General features: G+C 40.6%; 1 protein-coding gene across 1 annotated transcript in view; it reads right to left on the bottom strand.

The window, feature by feature from the left end:
• Nucleotides 1–22,415, bottom strand: part of HIVEP3 (HIVEP zinc finger 3) — a 60,317-nt gene that overhangs the window by 10,423 nt on the left and 27,479 nt on the right. The window contains exon 3 of the mRNA XM_053454440.1: nt 864–6,069. Within this exon, the coding sequence (XP_053310415.1) occupies nt 864–5,633 (4,770 nt within the window). The 5' untranslated portion in view covers nt 5,634–6,069. The remainder of the gene's footprint in view (nt 1–863; nt 6,070–22,415) is intronic.

Genomic DNA, 22,415 nt, shown 5'->3' with positions numbered 1-22,415 from the left:
TGTGATTAATCACTATGATTTAATTATGTTCAATTTGTAACAATGAAAATACATCCTGCATATCACATATTTACAGTTATGAAGTAGCAACGAAAATAATTTAATGGTTGGGGGGTCACCACAACATGAGGAACTGTATTAAAGGGTCGCGGCATTAGGAAGGTTGAGAACCAGTGGTCTAGAAGATTGGGCTAAGACAACATTGTTAGAATAAATATCAGTCTGCCTGAAAAAACATAACCAGGTCGCCATGGTGACTAGAAAACTTTTTATGGTCCCTCCTGCTTGAGTACAGAGGGGTGCTAAGGTGGGTGTTGTGGAAACATGGCACCCAGACGCCTGTGTTACATGACACGCAAAGTACACAGATCTGATGAAGTAAGCGGGAGTTGGATGTGTGCTGCAGTCTGTGGGTATGAGTGCGTGTGTGAGTATAACCACCGGTAACAAGACCTTGCACCGAATATACTCCATTGCCTACAACCCTCTGTTGTCTGTCACTCACTGCCTAATCCAGTTAAAAATAATTTCCATTAATTTCTGCATTTCTGATGACTCGCAGGCCTGTAGTTGCCCAACTGCTTTATACTGCCTTGTGAATGGGCACAGCATTTGCTGTATAATATATATATATATTTATTAAGGGGACATATAATGAAAGAACATTAAAACAATTGAAACCAGCACAATATTTTTGGCACTTCTCCAACCAATCTTTTTTACTACTACTAGAGTAGCTACTACTAGAGTATGCAGCTTTTTTAGAACACTACAAAGAGTTATTGCAACATTATGTTTTAAAGAAGAATATGGAAACAGGGTCATGCCTTAAATATTATATTTAAAAAATGAGCAATTCTCACCTCTGTCATTTTGGGTTTCCGGGCTCTGGAGGGCACTAGACGTCCTGTATCCAAGTGTGGAGCATCAGCTGTGGTGTAAATCTCCGTGCCTGCCGTCTGCTTGGAGCGGAGTAGAGACAGTGCTGTTCTGGTAGAGACACCAGGCAAGTTTGGGTTGTATAAACTGATACACCAGCTAGCGTAAACAGAAGCCCTTCGATTGCTTTGCTGGGTGTGATTTGGCTTGACATACTTTAAGTAGCACCAGCTGACATTAGTGGTTGTGTGGAGGGTTGGGAAAAGTACCTTTTTAGTTTCTGTACCTTCACTGTGGCCTGAGACAGAGAGATTAACAGGTATCCTAGAGACTGGAGGTGTACTTGAAGAGGAGGACTCAAAGATATCACTAGAATCCTCTGTTTTGACAGTCATGCTACTTGTGCATTTCTTCAATTCTCCAGGTAGTTTTAAAGTTGATACACCAGCAACACTTGGAGCCAATGCACCTTTGGTTATTTCCTTCACTTGTGGCTGATCAGAAGTTGCTGTTGGTGATGTAGTCAAAAGGTCTATTGTGCAGGGCTTCATGGTAACTTGAGAAGCTACAGTTGAAGTCCTTTCATCTTCCTGAACTTTCGTTGCCTTTGACGTCTCTTCATGAAAAAAATCATCCTTTACCTCTTCCTCTTTTACCCTCTTCTGCTGTTGGGTTTCCATAGTAAGTTCTAAACTGCCAGCAGGCGATAGCATTCGTTTGCTGCCTCCAACAGATGAGCTTCCATCGTATCCAAGTTCACTCTCTGCTGACAATGGTATGTAGCTGCTAAGTTCAACATTTGGAAATGGAACCTGCAGGAATGGCAGATGGCAGAGGCTGCTCCGATCTTCTGGTAAAATATGTTGAAAGTCAAAGATTGGATATCCCTTAGATTTATGGACAACAGAGGATGTGATGCACTCAGGGTGGGTGACTATGATTTGGGAGAGGGTGGTGTACATTGCACTACCATATAAAGGCATGTATGTCTGGATCCTCACTGGGACAACAAGGGAAACCACAGGATCTGAACATACAGGAACTGCATGGGAAGACTCTGAAGCTGATGAACTTTGGGAAAGGGGTTGAAGACTTTCTGAAAAACCGTCTTTTGTGGAGAGGCAAGATGTGCCCACTGGAGGTGCTAGCATTTGAGGATAGTGCCCAACAACTTGTGCTGGCTCTGAATAAGGAAATTGAGATTGTACAGGCAAGCAGAAAGTAGGGGGAAACAGAGGGGCTCCAGAGCATGGCAATTGTATGAATGGAGATCGATGTCTCAAAGGAACATCTACTGTGTCTGGAGATAAATCCTGGGGAAGTTCCGGATGAATGTGAGTGTGCTGCAAAGGTAGTGGTGAAGTACGAAATACAGATGAAGTGATGTGTGAAAGAGACAATGGACCAGACAGAACATCAGTCATTGCTTGGGATTCCAATGTTTCTGAAGAACGTTCTGGCAAGTGAAGTAGAGGCTGAACTGGAAAGGGAGAAAGCTGGTGTGGTAAACTGGTCTTTTCCAGTTTTTCAGTTACAGGATTTTGCTTTGACTGGGGAGAACTGCTAAGCCTTTCTCCATGACAAGAAACTGGAAACTGTGCAGGGAAGCCTTTGACAGAAATTTGGCTTGCAGTCTGTTCTGTTTCCTTCCAATCCCTTGGTGTCAAGTCTGGTTCAAGTTCCAAACGCCTACTAAGAGAAGCCTGTCTGACTGAGAAGCACTTCCTCCTCTCCTGTGCTGTTGGATTGGATGTTGAAGCTGGTGAAGATAAGCTGCCATAGTCAAAGGACTTGCTTCGGTTCTCAGATATCTGAGATAAATGTGATACATTTGGTGCCTGTTCAGAGGCTGATCTTCTCATTTCTCTTCCATGGTGAAGGTGGGAGGGTACAGTCAACATGTGATGCCCAGGGGACTTGGCAGAAGACTCTGAAATCTGTCCGGGCACATCTGCCTTGAACCCCTCTTCCCTGTCTAAAGACACAGAATGGCTGGAAGTGTGTGAAATACTGCTCTCCTGGCTTGGACTGCGTGTGAGAGACACAGACTCAAAACTTGACTCTCCAGACGACTGGGCCATTTCTGCTAGACGCAGCCTTTTCTTTTTTGGAGGTAGCTTCTCAGCAGGAAGCTGAGCGAGAGTTTGACTCCTCTGTGGCCACTGAAATTCCTCTATTTTTTCTTGCTCTTTAGGAGGAGGCTCAAATTCTGCTTCTGGTTTGTCTGGTTCCTCAGTTACTAGGATTTCTGGTACCTGAATATTGTGTTGACGAACCAGTTTTGGCTGCAAGGAATGAGATGAATGTTGCTGTGTTTTCACAGTGTGAGAGGCTGCTTTTGCTGCAGTCTTTACTTCCTCTTCATAACTCCCCAGCTGTTCCATGGATTCTGACTTCTCAAATGAGCTTGTGTGCTGTATCACAGAAATCTCTTTTGAAATTGTAGTCCTCTCCTTAACTTCTAAAACTTGTGTCCGAGAATAGATATCTGGCAATGGATTAAGATCACTATCAGCAGAATGCTTTAATGCATCTATAGCCAAGTTTAAAGGTGCATCATGTGTAGAAAAATGGGAACCTGATGCTGTGACAGATAGTGGATACTCGGGTTGATCAAAAGACTGAGATTCTTCCTCATCTCCAAGACTCTTCTCTTTACGTCTTTTACGCAAAGTAGAGAGTTCCTGGCTAGGCCCTTGTGTGTAATGTGGCATTTGAGGCCACGTTTCATGCTCTAAATGTCCCTTTCCAGTATCAGCAGAGCTGTAAGGCACTGCTGCTTGAGGTTTTAAGATCTGTAAGTCTGAGCAGTAATATTTTTTATGAGTTTCATAATTGCCCTTTTTTTTGTAACAAGCACCACATATATTACATTCATAGATCAAACCCTTCCTTCCAAATTTCCGGGACTTTTTGGAGACATCACTTTCTTTGGCTTCCAAGTGATCAGATGTTTTGCAAGAAGTCTCTTTCACTGTTAAACCTCCTTCTTCTGAGGCATATTCCATTCCCAAAGGCAGCTCTATTGCTGGTTGTCTCTTTAACAGCCGTGGGTGTGAAGAAAGCACATGGCTGTGACTTAAGACTTCAGAGTCCACAATCCTTTCGTCAAATGAGTAGCTAGCTCTGAATGGTTGCGGAGAGCTTATAGTGCAGGCTGAGGAAGGCATTGAGTGGCTTCGGAGAAGAGGCACCGTCTCTGTGGCACTGTGGGATTGCTGATGTGACAAGAATAAATGTTCACCTTTCGTTTTGTCAACTGTGGTCTTGGCATCTAGTGGTGGGATAGAGCCAGTAGACTTGACATCAAATTGAAAAGGTTCTCGGGTCAGGGATGCCTTTGGAGACTCAATGCTGCTACGTCTTGACAGTGAGCTTCTTCTTGGTTTCACGCTGTCAATTTCACTGGTATCTACTACTGCCTCATTAATAGTAATTAGTTTTGTTATGTGTTCAATTACCTGTGTTCTGGGCACAGATAGAGGCACTATACTTGTTTTTTCCTCCTGAAGAGGGGCAGGAGTAGCTAAGAAAGAAGTCCTTTGCCCAATTCTCCCACATTTACCCAAAATAATTTCAGCATAGGACTTGGCATTGGTATTGGGAGAACTTATTTGTTGCTCTGCACTTTCTGAACGAGAAAAATAACCTGACTCTGTGCTTCCTTTGCTCCCTGGACTGAGGAACGTCTGCTCTTCACTGGCCTTCTTCCGCTCGCTAAGACGCAGAGCAAGCTTCTGTTTTATAGTATGTGTGTCTTCTGATTTCTGGATAAGATCCAGCAGTGGATCTGCAAATGACAATCCTTCCTCAGATTTGACTGACACATTTGGTTGGGAGAGAGAGAAAATATCATGGCTTGTAACTTGTCTACTTCCTGCTACTTGATCACTGCAAGACAATAACCCATGCTTCTGCTGGGGTGAAACCTCCACTAAGTGTGACATTGTGCTTGTCTCATCCTCAGAGTCTGTGCTTTCTCCTTCAGTCGGATCTTCAAGTTCCTCTCCTCCAATATGCTCCATCTCTAGACCGGATGGATACGTTTCTGCTCCTATCTCTGTTGCCAGCCCAGCTTTAATCCTGTGAGCATGAGACTTCCTATGTTTGTATAGATTGCTTTTAGTTTTGAAAGAAAACCCACAAGGGATACATGGGTAAGGACGCTCCCCAGTATGTGACCTGATATGCTTTTGAAGGACGCTTGGCTTGGCGCATGGCCGACTGCAATACTGGCAGATATATTTTCCTGGCTTTTGGGGTTTCTTCTCCTTTTTATGGGGTTCCTCTGTTTGTTTTACAGAAACCTGAGTTGGCCGATACACATAAGCTTTCTGAGTTGAGTCTTCGGCCGGACGAGAAAGTCTGGCATGTAGTGCAGAAGAAGAGAAAGACCTGGACGGACCTGGTTGTATTGGATCTACAACTTGCCATGCTGGCCCATCAAGGCCACTTTCTGAAGTTACCCGAGGAGCCATGAATGCTGGTGATGTGGGCTGTGGCTTGGAAATGTGGAGCTGTTCTTGAAGTGGACCTTTTGGTTTGCAAGGCCTCCCAACCCTCCTGGGAGGACCCTCCCTTGTTAACTTCAAAGAGCTAGGGAAGTGCTGTTGTGGTAGTGGGTCTCCCTGACAGCTGGGGGTATAGTCTCCAGCTGGAGATGTCCTGCTTTGCAGCGCCTCCCCTTTGGTCAGCCTTTTCCTCACACCTTCCTCCGACTTCCTTGTGCTCTTCTGCCCTTGCTCTGACTCCATCACCTGTACGAAAGGCTCCCCGTGCTATGTTTGTAAAGTCCAGCGGGGCAGAAATTACTAACAACCATGGTAAAATCTGCGGAGAACCTGCATCACAACTATTACGGTCAAGCTTCCAATTGACAAAAATGTTTTGGGGTTAAGTCTCAATATGTAACATGAAATAATAAAAAAAAGAAAGTAAAAAATCCCAGTATCAGCATTTGTAATCCATAACTGGTCACTGCAATGAGAAGAAAGGTTGCAAGTACAGCTCAAATTAACTTCCAGGAAACCCAGTGTAATGTTTGATTTTTGTCATTGTTAATGCATTCACATTTCAGGCTTTTAAAGTCTTCCTACTTAAATGAAGCTTTGGAAACTCAAAATTTTAGGAATCATAATGGAAAACTTTTCTTCATCCGAGGAGTGTTCAAGTGAAGTCAACAGGGTATATCTAGGAAATCAACAGAAAAACAAACAAAAGGAAATATATTAATTATAGTGAAAATATGACTATAGGGAGTCATAGTAGTAGTTAAGTAGTCAAATGTCAAAAATGAAACATGACACAATTATGGGGATATATTTCATTAAAATTAGAAGTTATAACAGGTTATGTTGAATGAGTAGGCCATTCATGACTGCACAGTCATAAAGCTGATGAGTTGACCAGCATACTCACAGTTTAGTGGGTACACCTGAAAGAGAAACAGTGAGCAGAGAATACAGGGATCATACAAAAAGGATAATGGATAATAAATACACACAATAGGTTGTAAAGGTGACATGGGAAACAATGTTAAAAGAATTTGTATGATAAAAGATATAATGATGTTATTTATCTTTACATAAAGTATTAAATAGTAATAGCCAATGGGATCAAGGGAAAATAATGCAGCTAACTACTAAAACTCTTATCTCTTATTTACTGTCCAGTTTCATATACAGCTTTCATGACTTATATTACATAGTCCCAGTCCATAAATAACAAGAACAAGGTATTTATTTAATCTTTCAGCTACTGTCTATCTTTATTTTCCATCACAAATAAAGTTGATCTATGACGGAATCTGACATCTGATGTGTTTCACACTGTACTCGGTAAGAAGTAGTGTGGAATTTAGTTTGTGGTTTTGTTACTAAATGTGATGTAACCACCCCCCCTCAAAAAAATGTACATTGTAGAAAATGTTTAATTGTATCCGTTGAGTCATTATGATAAGTAAAAGGGTCACAGCTGTCACACCTGTCCTGTCAAAAGCTTCTAATCACAAATATCTTTAGAGGAGGTTAAGTATGTAAGTATCAATCTGTTGGGGTGTCCTCCTTCCTGTCTCTGCTGGGTGGCACCTTTTCACGCGCTGCTTTCTTTCGTTTTCTGTCTGTACTTTCCGCCACTCACACTCCCTTGTCACCAAAGATTAGGATTTCCCAGTTAAGATAAGAGTTTTCAGCTAGGACCCAATTTAGGACCTTAAATTGATTAACTACTCAGGGAGATTCTGGATTTAAGTGCCTACTGAAATCAAGTTCTGTTATAGATTACTTTAGCTGCAGATTTCATAAACTTACATTTTAGACAAAAAAAGTGGCCTGAAACAGCGGTTATGGAGTGAAATCAAATGTGACAAGCCTGCTCCAAAGTGTCTGCAAAATGCACATGTTCACAAGGTACTTCAGTATACATTATGACCCAAGTGTTTGATTCAAAGTGGATGATGCCAAGTGACTTTCCTGGACATGGGTCTTTTACAAGATCATCATCTTTTTCACATTAAAATTAAATGGTCCTCAACTTTGAGCAAAGGACTATGCACTTGCTCATTTCAACTCATTGCTCATTGTGAGTTTAACCAATGACGTGTAATATTAAAAGTGTAATATACACACACACACACACACACACACACACACACACACACACACACACACACATATATATACACATACACACACCTATTTGACCCCCCTGCTGATTTTGTACGTTTGCCCCCTGACAAAGACATGATCAGTCTATAATTTTAATGGTAGGGTTATTTGAACAATGAGATACAGAACAACAACAAAAAATTCATATATATATATACACACACACACACACACACATATACACCCGCGCACACACACACATATATACATTTACACATTTTGCAAACATGATTTATTATCAATATAATTTATCGATGTAGTCTCAAACATTTAAGAAGAGTTCAACATAGTTGATAAGGTATGATACATTTAAACTAGCGTACAAACACAGGATATAAGGGCCCTGACTTATAACATGGTATTGGATATGATATATCTTGTATTCGCCATACCGGCCATATTTTCCAGGACACAACTAAGTGTTATTGAACACCATCTAAAAAGTGTTTCCTGCATTAGGTAGGGGGTTATAAACCCACAACAGGAAATCAATAACTTTACATTTTCCCTCCAGTGAATGGAAGTGCTTTATTGGTGTTGGTTAGTGACATGTGAAAAAATAAGATGATACCCTAGGTATCTATGCAGCAACCTATTCTGTCTTAGTAAATGACCCTCATGGAGACTGCTATTCACTTAAAGTGTTAATTTCTGCATGTGTGTCTGATCGCTAGCAGATGCTAATTAGTACATTGCTGGGTAATGATATCTGAAATATTCAGTGTAAATTAGAGCAGATAGATGTCAGGAGGAGGTCAGATTATAAGAAGAGCTGTTTTTTTATGTTACCTGACTACATAATAATGCCAAGGAAACAGGATGAGATATTTTAGTCACTAGTGAGAGTGAGAAATACATTATCTATGTCTATATGTATGTGACATATTTGTGCTCCACACTCCTACATTAGTATGTAGAGAGGAATGTACGGGCTGGAAAAATTCCCAGGAGCAACACTGCACTGGCTCCTAAAATCTACACGGATCTGTCAAGCACTGTGTATGGGTCCTAGTGTCTGCGCTTTAGTAGGTTACAGATGAATTGTCGGACATCTCTGTATTAAGAGAGGATGCCTATATCTGTCCTAATATGCTTTGTAATATAATAAAGGTAAACTACATGCTGTTTGTGTGTATATATGCATAAGCTTGCGAGCAGGGCCCTCTCCACCTAATGTATCTGTTTGTCTTGGTCTGTCAATTCCCGTCTTGTCATACCCCTTGAATATATGTATTGTAAGAAGCGCTGCGTAAATTGTTGGTGCTCTATAAATAAAAGATAATAATACTAGTATATTTATATACATATATATATACACACATATGTATATAGGTATATATGTATATACCTATATACATATGTGTGTGTATATTAAATATATGTGTATTTGTTGTTTCTGTAAGAATTTTTTTTGTTATATATTGCTTGTTATGTCCTGTTTATCCATGTACAGTGCTGTGTAATATGATGGTGCTACATAAAAACAGTAATAATAATAATTAGTTCCTGATGACTACATGTTAGCACATTTTTCTCTCACATAGAGAGAAGATACCAGAAAAGTGAATAACATTATTGCTGGAAAATCTCCGCAGACTACATTCCATACAAATGACTGGCTAAAGCAGGGGGTAAATGCTTGTGTCGCTCACAATACAATTCACATGAATGTATGTGTACTGATGGTCTGCTGCATGTACTAACCACTCTCACACATAGTTCTAAGTGGTAGTGGTTAGTGGATAGCTGTTTTCCTAGAAAAGGTGGGGGAAACACAAAACATGCGAATTGTGACATAGCTACCTATTGGCAACTGCCGCAAACACATATAAAAAGTATTAAAAGTATATATATAGATTTGGAATGGGTAATGCTTAAACTTGTCTGTGAGTCGCTAACGTCACTTTATTCAGGTAGAGATATAAGAAGGCTGCCAAGAGAACATAGGGATAAATATTGTGCCTATTCAAAGGCCATATTGCTACTGGTAATGTAGCTAACCATTGGTCACTTGGCATATTTGCTACTAGACTTTTCTTGTGCCACAAAACCTTACAGATATCTTTGTGCCAATAGTGAGTTCTTTACACACTGTACGGCCATCGGGCACAAAAGCAGCTATCCATAACATAACATGTACTCAGCAAACACATAGCAAAATTCCTTTAGCACGACCAGAACATAAAAGTTACATCTGCCCATCGAGAATGTGTCTCACGTTTATGAGTGATTGCGATTGTCCCGGAAAAAAGTGATAATGGTCCAGAAGGATCCTCATGGGGGACTTTCCGTCCCTCTCGGTGACACAAACACCATATGGTAAGCACATACATGCATTAGTGTAATATTGTCTGTTCAAGGACAGGCCAGGGTGACGTGTATAACACAAAAGGTCATCTAGCACAGTGTCTACCCAATCCCATACACACATAAATCTACTATGATTTTAAGAGCAAAGTAATCTAATGACAGTTACATGGTAAATGAACCAGAGGGCCACGAGGTCTGCCTAATGAATGCCCCCTCTGACTCCTCCAGTCTGTGTGTGTATGTGGAAAGCACTGGTGAGGGAGGCAGGAGGTTCCCCTACAGCTTGACTGAAGCTGCAGCTCCCAGCAGGGCTGTAAAGTAGCCAAATAACAAGCGAGCTTCTCATCCCAGGACAGAGCCCCACAGAGGAGTCCCTCCCAAATACACCCTCCTCTGCATATCTCACACAGGACTACTCTGTTCTCAAGAGCTCACAATCACATGTTCCTACAGCAAAGGTATATGCAAGACTCTCGAGATTACAGAGCTCACATACAGATTAGAGACATGGGACTCCTGTGTTGCCAAACACTATGAGATAATTCAGACACGGAATGCAGCCTCAATATGTACATACAGGAGATATATCATCGTAAACATACACGCAGTATATATATGTTGCATATTTGTCTTTGGACTAAACTATTTTAATATGAACCTTTATTTCTGCCCCTACTGCATGCATGAATTATACAAACACCCAAGACAAAGACGGCAAGCTTGTCCTACACAGCTTGTATTGTATTACACGATAGATATAATACAGAGAAAGACTGTCATATCTTGACGAACAAGTCTGCACGGCGATTAACAGAGAGATGCATTACAACAGGGGGATTCGTATCCTTATATCATTATATACCCCATGCTTAATTACGGAAGAAATTCCCATAAATGGAATAAAAAGAAATCAAAATACAAATATTCTCCCGTTTGTGGAACCTCAGACCCTCTTGCAAAACATACTAGGGAGAAAGCTTTACAAATTAACGCAAGAACCGCAAAGGGTGAGATATAGCGAGGGATACGGAAAAAAAAATAAAGGAGCGCAGGGAGGGTGGCAGAGGGGGGATTTTTGTGTAAATATAGAAAGGGAGAAGAGAGACGGTGGAAGCAACACGAAGCTTCTGAGAGAAAAGGAGACTAAATGGAGAGATGTATATGACAGAATACGAGTATGAAGATGTGACAACCAGATGGTCCATCACACAACTTATTAAGAAGGGTGCATGGGTAAGTGACAACTCTATAATGTCTATACAATGAACAGCGGGAGAACAGTACTGCAATAACCCTGTACAATCCATGTTGCCAATACCCCCCCCCCTTGCAGTAGACAGGGGGAACCTCAGCTGCTACCCCCTCCCTTGCACAGTCTGAACTCACACAGCACCTTCATTTAAAGATGTTGTCTACTGGGAACCTTGCTGGGTTAACCCTTCACCATCCAATAGGTGAGGTTCAAAACAGAAACGAAAAGGCTGCAATATATCTCACCTGCTTTCTGCCTGCGTCTGATCTGCCTGCAGTGTATCTTCGTTGTCAAGAGGAAAGCATGAAAGAAAATAACACACGTTTATTTCAAAGCTCCTTATTTGGGCCGTGATGTCAGGGGGAAATTGCTAATCTGAGAGCCGCCCACAGCTCCCCCCCCCTCCTCCTCACTTTCCCCCTCTTCCTCTATCTCCCTCGCTCGCTCTCTCTCATTTCTTTTTTGTCCATTCAATTCACACAAGCCCTTGCTATGAGATGCCCCCACAACAGAGCCCACAGACAAGAAAATCCTTGAATGAGAGAAAAACAACAGTTTCAGGGAGGTGTCAGACAGAAGACAAGGAAAGGAGACAGACAGGGTGAGAGGTACGGGTGACAAAAGAAGACGGCAGGAGAGAAACTGTCACTCCTGGGTCATTATGGACCCCAGGTGGAAATTCAGCCTTGGGGCAGCACCATCTATACACCAGTAAAGCTAGATTTCTGTGCAGAGAAAGGTTACAGTAACTGGTCAGTAAAAAAAAAAAGTGACTCGGGGTAATGGCACAAAACCTGTACGCATGTCTATAATAGTTCACATACCATTTGACAAACTAAGCAAAGTGGCTAACAACTGCTTCCTTAAACTACAGAAAATGAATGTGCTCTAGAAACCTCAAGAAAGTGTCTAGGAATGACAAATAATGGCAATTTGTTTGAGAATTTAGGATCCATTAATAAATAGACAAACATAGAGCTGGATGAAAGCTAGTTAACACATGCATACGATGTTAGGTTAGCCTAATCACAAACTCATTTTATATACATATATATATATATATGATATGTGTGTGTGATATATATATACACACATATATACACACACACACATAAACACAGTTCTAATGTGTTACAGTAATCTAAAACTGTATTACACTTACATGTATCAGACCAAAGGTGGAGCACAAAAGCAGCTTCTATGGTGCTACTGTGTGCACACACAACACTGTTTAAAGATGTGGCAAAGCCTGGTAACTTTGTATGGATGCCCAATAAATGGCTTTCCAAGAACACGATGAGTCACAGCAGTGCTTACGAAGCAGGGACACTGGCACGACCAACTAGCGTTCTGTGTACAACTGGCACGACGCATGCATGCATGTATTAGTCACAAATCTAAACTCAAAAACACACTAGTCACGCAATACGGGGTAATGGCTTCCAATGCTTCAAAGACTAATCAGCTTTCAACAGTGGTGAAAATATTTATATCTGAACTCTAGCAACCCCATATTAATCCAAGAAATGTTGTATTTTGTATCAATTTCCTGCATACATCGTGGCAAGAACCTTCAAAAAAAAATCCACATTTTATTTTGGTGAACATGTCAATGCATTCCAGTGTGATAATTCAATGCATTAGTGCTACCAACTTCCACTGCGGTTGGTTCACAACATTTCTACGGAGCCTGTCAGGCATGCATTTCCAATTCAAATCTAGTTAATTTACATTTAAAAAGCATTACCACTATTGTAATCTGTTGTATTTTTGGTTACTTTATATCACTAGTGACACAAGGACACCTGGACAAAAAATACTAGATTTGTGGAGCTGTGCACCGCAAAAAAACAAAGTAAACGAAAGAAAAAATTAATGGACTGGAGGAGTAGGGTAACAACTGGCATTAAGAAGTGAGTAGGAGTTGCAAGTACAGGTTATAGGATATTACGACATGAGCCGCAGAACGTGTTAAAATGAGACAGCCACCTACTGATAATTTTTCTCAGACATGGGCAAGGTCATTGTCAAAAATCAAAGGCAAGTTGTCAGACTTGCAGTATCTCCAAGGCTCCTGTGGTCAAATAGTACAATAGAAATTCACCATGGGTGGCACAGGCTAGTTTAGATAGCGAACATAACAAAATGTATAAAGGTTCAGTTTTAATGTCAACTTAAATTATGGGGTTTAATTAACATGACATCTCTGAGATCAAAGTGCCGGCCATGGCCATTGTGGATCTGGTTGCCGCCTAACGTTTGTTGTGCAAGGAGATGGCACTTTACGGCTGCGAAAAGTTGTTCACTGCAGGAAAAAGTCTCCTATACTGCACTGTGTGCCTTGGTCCTTGAAGCAAGACAGAAAAGCACAAACAAAAGGGAAAACACATAGAAGATAATGAAGCTGTGACATTTAATACTTACACCAAGACCATAACATGTCTATTAATACCACAATAGTAGGTAAAGTATTACCCTTCACTGTATCATCATAATTTCCGTTTGTTACACACTATATGTGTTGGGTGACCATTACCTTCACACGCTAGGAAGCAGACACTCATAACCGTGCTTTCTAGATGGGATGACACAGACTCTTGAAAGATTAACTCTTTAATTGCCCATCGTGACATTTATATGTAGTGACTTGCCAAATGTGTTAACCAAAAGGCTCTAATACCGGGAAGCTTGACTTGTAATAATTTAATAAGTCATCTGTGTTCAAGCAGGGATATCAACCATAACATATTGGCCGCAAAATAGGAGACATGATCACAGCAGTGTAGAATAGGAAGGAGTCAAGTTCCAGATCGCGCGACCCTAAGAATCTGCCCCTTCACCCTGCGACCCTGAAAGTGGGACAAAAACCTTGAAACTTGGGATCATATCCTGAGAGCATGCCCACAACTTTGGAGACCATATATATATTTTTATTGGTTTTTTTTTTATAGCACTATAAATGCTGTACAATGGGTAAACACGACATAACACATAGTACACAACCTAACCATTCGACTTACAGAAACAAGAGGTAAGGAGGGCCCAGCTCAAAGAGCTTACAACACAGGCTCGCTTTTTGCCAGTGCATTCACAGTGGCTGGCAGGTTCTGTCATGGGTAATTTAAGGACATGTAGAAACCGCCACAGAAATATCTAGAAACCTGTTATTATTTACCATGCTGGTTTAAACAGAGTCCTTAGAGTGAAAGGGGCCACTTTTCTGCATAGTGAACATGTCATAGGATGCGTAAATATTTTTGGAACCTTCAGCTATAAAAAGAAGATACAATACAAAAACTCTCAACGCAAAATAGAAACACATGCTCATTTTGGAAGTGATTTTTTTTTTTCCTGAAGATGAAAAACAAAATTTCCTTTCCACCGGTACAGGTTAAAACAAATAAAGGACACAGAACATGCAACGGTTTAGAAATTGACAAGGGGGTTTTGAAATACTAAAATATCGTGCCAATTTTAGAAAGTATTTTTACCTGTGTTATACTGGTTGAGTGGATTTTCAGTGCACAAACATGCTGGGCCTAAACCACTGAAATTTGACCCTACCAAAAGAATCTTTTTTTATTCCAAGAATAAAACTTCCCAGTCTTTTCAGAGCAACAACTACGTGTTTTCTAGGGATCCTAAGGATAAGCAACAACTAAGACTGATTACTAACAAAACAGCAAGAGCATCTTAGTTTTTTTTCCACTGCAATAGTTTATAGCTGTATCAGTCCGAGAGAAGATGTGCGTCTTTTGTAGAAGGTGATGTTTAATTGGGCAAACATAGAAAAAGAGGTAGAGTCGCATAACATTATGGGACATCTCCCTTAAATGAAGAGTTTAAGCACTTTTAACCAAAGACCATTGAGGTACTAAAGGCTTATGTAATTCTACATCTTTTTTTTTTTTGATGGCCCAATAAAAACGTATAAAAAAAGGGAATACTCTGGAAATATTTTGCGCAGTTGTATGATTCTATGTTAGCACAGAATCCCAGAGGGGATATATTATATTATCACAAAAGTGGCAGCTGATTTATTTAATTAAGGGCCTTACCAGTGTCCCTTGAGAGAATTTCCCTTAACTAGAGCTTATTTCATGCCATAAACTGCTACACACACATACACACATACACACATTAAGCACACACTTGTAGTTCCCCAACATATAAACTGGGTATCTTCAACAGGCTGATGACGACAAAATATGGCTTTAAAAATTTCCTTTTAACCACTTTACCTAAACAGATTTTTGGAACATGCCCTACCACCAGTTGTTGACCACTGTCATGTTAACGTTTGCTACATCTGCCAAGCAAGTAAATAAAAAGGTCTTTAATATCTGTAGTCAAGTGAAAAATCAAATTAGAAATAATTAGTTAATTACTCCTTGTTACCATTTATTGTATGTGTTTGAGGAAACGAAGCTCTCAATGAAGACCTGTTAAAAAGTAATTATCAAAGTCTAGGCTGTGAAAAACAGTGTTTCTATGCAATATATCTGCAGATTTGAATTTTATTATGCAAGCTGACTAATATATAAACTATTTCAAAATGATCACAATATTAATGTAAATATGCAAACAAAGCTGAGCAAACAAAAAGAGACATGGTTATCCACCCGTCACTTGTGTCACAGATATAAGCAAAAAATGGACAGCCAATGTAGGTTCCGATCCAACTTTGTCGAAATGAATAGCTGTATCTGGTTTGTAAACAGCCCAACACATCTCCTGCTTACCAGGAGATAAGCATATGCAGTATACTCATTGCCTGCTTGCTGCAGTAATGGCTCGCATGAGAATACCAAAAGTTATTGTAGTGTCCCATTAAGATGAATCAATCTCTGTGTGTATTAGACAGCATTAATAAGGACAACAATGTTAGTTCTACTATAATTATATGTACATGGCACCAAATAGTTCTTTGACATTTACCAAGGCCAATTTCCCACAAAGCTCCTTTGGTCAAATCCAATAGATGAGCTACTGTAGCTCAAATTGCTGAAACAGTTAATGCTGGTTCTGATAGAAAGGTGTCAGAATACACAGTGCATCGCGGTTTGTTGCTGTGACGGAACCCTCGATCACTGGGGCCACTGGAGAAGCCAGAGAGCCAGCCTCCTCCCTATTGACTATGGGCCCTGGCTTTGTAAAGACTTCTGTGGCTACCCCCAGCAGTATATCATCGCATCACTTGCTGAGGGGATTATCTCAGGCAGACAGCCAGGATCTGGGAGTGACCGCCACTGTTTTACTTTAATATCAGACCCCACCCCATGGTGCACTACTATGTTGTTTAAGTCAGTTCTGCTTAGGAGCCTTGGGTCCTGCCCTTCATGTGGATGTTACTTTTACACGTACCACCTACCTATCCGTTGCAGACCATGTACACCCTTTCATGGACACGGCATTCCCCGACGGCATTAGCCTCTTTCGGCAGGACAATGCGGCCTGCCACAAAGCAAAAATGGTTCAGGTATGGTTTGAGGAACACAACGAGTTCAAGGTGTTGACTTGGCCTCCAAATTCCCCAGATCGTAATTTGATCGAGCATCTGTGGGATGTGCTGGAAAGAACTTAAAGGGTCTGCTGTTAATGCCTTAGTGCCAGATACCACAGGACACCTTCAGAGGTCTAGTGGAGTCCATATCTCCACAGGTCAGGGCTGTTTTGGCTACAAAAGGCTGCCCTACACAATATTAGGCAGGTGGTCATAATGATATGGCTGATCAGTGCCAGCACACAGTCCTGTGAAAAAGTATTTGCCCCTTCCCAATTTCTTCTATTTTGCTTATAAGTCACATTTAAAAGTTTCCAATCATCCAACTAATTTTAAGTTAAGACAAAGACAATGTGAGTAAACTATTTATTAAAGGTAAAGAGTTTATCACCTATGTGAAAAAGTAATTGACCCCTAAACCTAATAACTGGTTTTGCCACCCTTGGCAGCAGCAACTGCAATCATCTGTTTCCAATAACTCTTTTATATTGCGTCTCTTTGGCAGAATTGTTTTAATTAAGGCACATTGGAGGGTCTTTTATGGTCATGCCATGGCATCTCAGTTGGATTAAAGTCAGGAATTTGACAAGGCCACTCCAAAACCTTCATTTTATTTCTTTTGAGCCATTCAGAGGTGGACTTATGGGTTTCAGATCACTGTCCTGCTGCATAACTCAACTGTGAGCTTTAGGTCATGAACTGATGGCCGGACAGTCTCTTGAGGATTTCCTGGCAGGGAGCAGAATTCATGGTTCCATCAGTTATGGAAAGTCACTCAGGTCCTGAAGCAGCAAAGCAGCCCCAGACCATCACACTACAACCATCGTGTTTGACTGTTAATAATATGTTCTTATTATGGAATGCCGTGTTAGCTTTACGCCAGATGTAATAGAACCCATGTCTTCCAAAAAGTTAAATTTTTTTACTCATCGGTACACAGAATATTATCCCAAAAGCCTTGTGGGGCCTTCAAGATGTGTTTAGGCAAACAGACAAGCCTAGGTGTGTTTTTCACCAAGCAAATATTCTATAGATGCCATTTTTGAGCAGTCTCTTTCTTATTTTGGAATTTTGTACAATTTTCTAAACTGAGGCAAGTCAGGGCTGAAGGGTTTTTTTACGTGTTAGTCTGGGTTCTTTTATGAGCTCCTGGATGATTGCTCAATGTGCTCTTGAAGGAATTTCGGTATCCCGACCACTAATGAGAAGGGCTAACACTGTTCAAAAATTTCCCCATTTGTAGGTAATGGCCCTCACTGTGGTTGGCTAGCCTTAGAAATGGCTTTGTAACCCTTTCTAAACTGATAGATGGCAATTAATTTTCCCTAACTCTTTGTAAATTAGATTAGATCGTGACATCAGGTGCTGCTTTTTGACACCTTTTAGCCTACTTCGCTTTGCAAGACAGGTTCTATTTAATTAATGTTTAGATTCAACAGAGCTGGCAGTGATCATGCCTAGGTGTGTCTAGTGAAATTGAACCTAATTATGAATTCAATTTGGTTAATTGTTTGATTTAGTAACTAAATGGACAATTACTTTCTCACATAGGGCTAGGTAGCTCAGCCAGTAACACTGGAGTTGGACCAGCTCAAAACCTGGGATAATTGGGGAGGGAGATTAAAACATATTATCCTGCCACTTACAGCTTCAGGTCAGGGAGAAAGAATAAAAAACGAGACTGTCTTTGCAGGCTTTGGATTAGGCTGACATGTGTGTTCAATTGAGATATCATATGTAATAACCATGCCACAATGTATACAGGTACTGTATCTTTTTATAAAATGAAAAGTCATAACAAAATGTTGTACAGTGCAATATAATTAAATATTTTGCACATCACCCTTTTCACTGACTTACTGTAATCTATTTATTTCTTTATAACAAGACATACACATCGCTCTACATATTTATATATAAAATAAATACAATTTCTATAGATTGGAATCATTTCAACCAATTGTCTATTCAGAGGTTGAATGAGGACACACTTAGGTTTGAACAGTTGCTGTCCCTTTAATGAGATGCAGCTTTCCCAGAGAGGTGATAGAGATGCTAAATTAGAGAATCATTGTCCTGTTACCATAGCAATCATGTCACAGAACGGATATTGCATCCTGTTGTTATGGTAACAGGAGCTCACTTAACCCGCTGCGCACCAGAATATGTCACTACAAACTGATAACAATGAATACTCACAATGTAGGTTTTGCGGGAATAATTGAATGGGTCTGATGTACTGCAGTGCATTAATACCGAATATGATTTGCTATGGTATAACTGCTGTGTAAGTTTGTGAATTCATCAGTTTAAAATATAAACACAATTTCAGTGTATTGCTCCAAACCAAAAACCATTGGCAACGTGGCAATATTACACAGCACTCATTTACAATCTACCATTTCACAATTCATTTCATTCGAAAATTTGTGTAACTGGCACTGGAAAACTTAATGTGCCAAAAATATATTCTCAAGTGTCTGCACTAGATACAAATGTGGTGGCTGGGCGGTTGCGAACATAAATCTCCCTGGGCTTTTTTTAATGCTGAAAACACATTTTTGGGTAATGTAGGGCAGGTGTGTTGATACACTTTAAGGATGTTATGCGGAAGGAAATACAGACAAAGCTATATATAGAAAAAGAAACCTAGAACAGTTTAAAAATAGTCCTGATTCATGTTTTCAGCCTCATTTCCCCTTTAACTATTGTTCAGGGTTTAAACTGTAATAAACTAAGCGATGAAGCATGAGTATACCTGGTTCATAAAGTTAACACATTCCACATTCACATCTACAGACCTCACACATCAGATGTGTGTCTATACTGGCTTGTACTCACCCATGAAATAAAACTCTGCTGACCTCACAAAATTAACATTACATGTGGAGACCTGCACTGGCCTTGTAGACTGTCTGTTCAATTCTAAATATCTGTAACACACCGTGAAAAAATGTGTAATTGAGTTTACAAACCTTGCAGGCCTTTTTTTCTATACCTAGTTTTTCAATATCATCTTACCGAATCTCCTCTTCATGCTTTTGCTGTTAACCAAAGTGACCTACCTCCTATTTATGAGTCCCGAAATAAAGCCAAACAACTGTCTCTTTGCTGTTCAGTTGACTAGTTCTGTCTTCCTCCTGTATTCCCTTGTATTCCCAGTGGTTCTTCCTCTAGTGAGATTTGAAAATGATACTTCTCCAAGCAATGTTCCCCAGGGCCACTACAACATGGCCTTCATAACAAAGCAACACCTTCCTTCATAGGTACAGCCTGGATACAGGTCACAAACACCTGCATTACAACACATCTTCTGATGATGCCTGCTAACTAGTGTGGCATGCCCATAAATAAGAAAAAAAGAAAATAGTACTAATACGGTACATTCAAAGAATCCTCTGGGTGACTGACATCTACAGCCAACTTTCTAATTGAGGAGTGCCAAATGAGAAATGTTTAATTTCAAGTAATTGTATCGATATTTAAGATAATTAAAAAATACATACTTCCCTCTTAGCTGATGACAATTTGCATGCTTTGGTTATAATAATAATTTAGGAACACAATTATTATTTGGTTAAGTGCTTCAGTTTGTCAGAGAATGCCTGTGCAGCTGCTGCAGGCCTAGGGAGCCTGCATGTCTGTGCGCAAATCGTTGTCACCAGATGAATGGGGGACATGGGGTGACAGTCACAGAACAGGCCCAGCACAGCAGTGACAAAGGGAGGTGACAGCAAACTAGAGAACTCTTGAATGAGGGACAATACACACCCTTTGTGTCCTTTCTTTGCCCCAACCCTACCATAAACTCTTTCTGCTAGAATGCAAATAACAAATCAAGCCATTTCTTTACATTTTATAATTATGGATGTTTCCATCCATAATCGAATGAAACGGTAGCAACCTTACAGTCATCTTTTATTTATATACCCATTATTGCTTGAGTTTTTTTGCCCAATATTTTTTATTGAAGTTTTGATTTCATAGACTATAGTAACTTACAATAAACTTTTGAGTTGAAAAAACATTAGAAATGTGTTACAACTGATATTCAATTCAGAATTGGTCTCCAATTATTGAATTGGCTCCAGTATATGAAAATAATAAATTAATGATTAAAATAAGAATATATTAACTGGATACAATATGAAGAGAAAATACTCCTGACCAAAAACGACTGGCCTTGTTTCTACCGATTATTAATATTACTTGTTAAGTACACACTATGTTTCAGACTGTTACAGGCTGTATATCCAAAATACCGTATTTGCTCGATTATAAGACGACCCTGATTATAAGACGACCCCCCAAAATCTGAATATTAACTTAAGAAAAAAAGAAAAAGCCTGAATATAAGACGACCCCAAAGGAAAAAAGTTTTACCAGTAAATGTTAATTCATGTAAACTATTTTTTTTAATAAAAGCTATGATTGAGAAAAAGATTTTTTTTGTTTTTATTTCTTGTATTTTCCAACCTGCCCCCCTGTTACGCACATCTGCCCCCAGGCTTGCCACTCCAATATGGCACTGTGGCCCATGATATGCCTTTTAACCCTCTATATGCCACGGTGCCCCATGGTATGCCTTTTGACCCCCTATGTGCCACTCTGCCTCCAGAAATGCCTTATACCCCTATATCCCATTCTGGCATTTAGGGGGTTAAAATGCATATTATGGGGCAGAGTGGCATATAGGGAGGTATAAGGCATTCCAGGAGGCAGAGTGGCATTAAGGGAGTTAAAAGGCATTGTATAGAGCACTCTGCCTCCAGAAATGCCTTATACCCCTATATGCCACTCTGCCATTTAGGGGGTTAAAAGTCATATTATGGGGCAGAGTGGCATATAGGGAGGTATAAGGCATTTCAGGAGGCAGAGTGCTCTATTAAATGCCCCCTTAACGCCACTCCAGAAATGCCCTATGCCCCCATTTAACACACACACACCCTATACCCCCATTTAACTAACTAACACACACACACACACACACTCTCTCATCCCCCTTCCCCCGCTCTCCCCCCTCTCTTACCGGTGCTTCCAGCCGGGGCAGCGGGTTGACGTCGCCTTCTGCTGCAGCCGGAAGGAGGTGTGGCTAGCAGCGGGGGTTTGTATGCGTCCGTCGCGTATACTTTCCCCGGCTGTCAGAGATCAGCTCTCTGATCTCTGACAGTCGGGGAAGGTCTATGCGACGGACGCAGACAACCCCCGCTGCTAGCCACACCTCCTTCCGGCTGCAGCGGACGTTGTCTACGCGGATTGTGTAGACGTCAACCCGCTGCCCCGGCAACACAGAGGAAGCAAGGAAGCACCGGTAAGTGTGTGTATGATGGGGGGGGGGTCGGGTGAGACAGGAGGATCCAGGTCCCCTGCAGCGGTGCGGGGGATCTGGATCTCAGTCTCCTAATCAGACCTCTATTTGAGGTCTGATTAGAAGACGACCCCGATTAGAAGACGAGGGGTATTTTTCAGAGCATTTGCTCTGAAAAAAACCTCGTCTTATAATCGAGCAAATACGGTACCTATCCTGCTGAGACCACCCTGTAGTAAGGTATAAAAGTGAATTTTTAAGCAAGATTTTAGTAGATGCCTTTTTTTTAATAATACTTGAAGAAAAAGAGTCATACCTTAGGTGTTCAATGATACAATACTGGCTATACTGTATGATCAAAAGTATGCAGATGCCTGATGATCAGACCTATGTGAGCTTGTTGGACATCCCTTCTACACACAAACATACATAATACACATATATCCATATACACATACTCCCACACACAAATACAACACAATTTTTAAATGATGTTTT

This window comes from Spea bombifrons, chromosome 2, assembly GCF_027358695.1.
Source record: "Spea bombifrons isolate aSpeBom1 chromosome 2, aSpeBom1.2.pri, whole genome shotgun sequence".
In the NCBI taxonomy this organism is placed as follows: Eukaryota; Metazoa; Chordata; class Amphibia; order Anura; family Pelobatidae; genus Spea; species Spea bombifrons.
The sequence above is the reverse complement of the archived record's forward strand: the minus strand, read 5'-3'. Positions and strand labels throughout refer to the sequence as shown.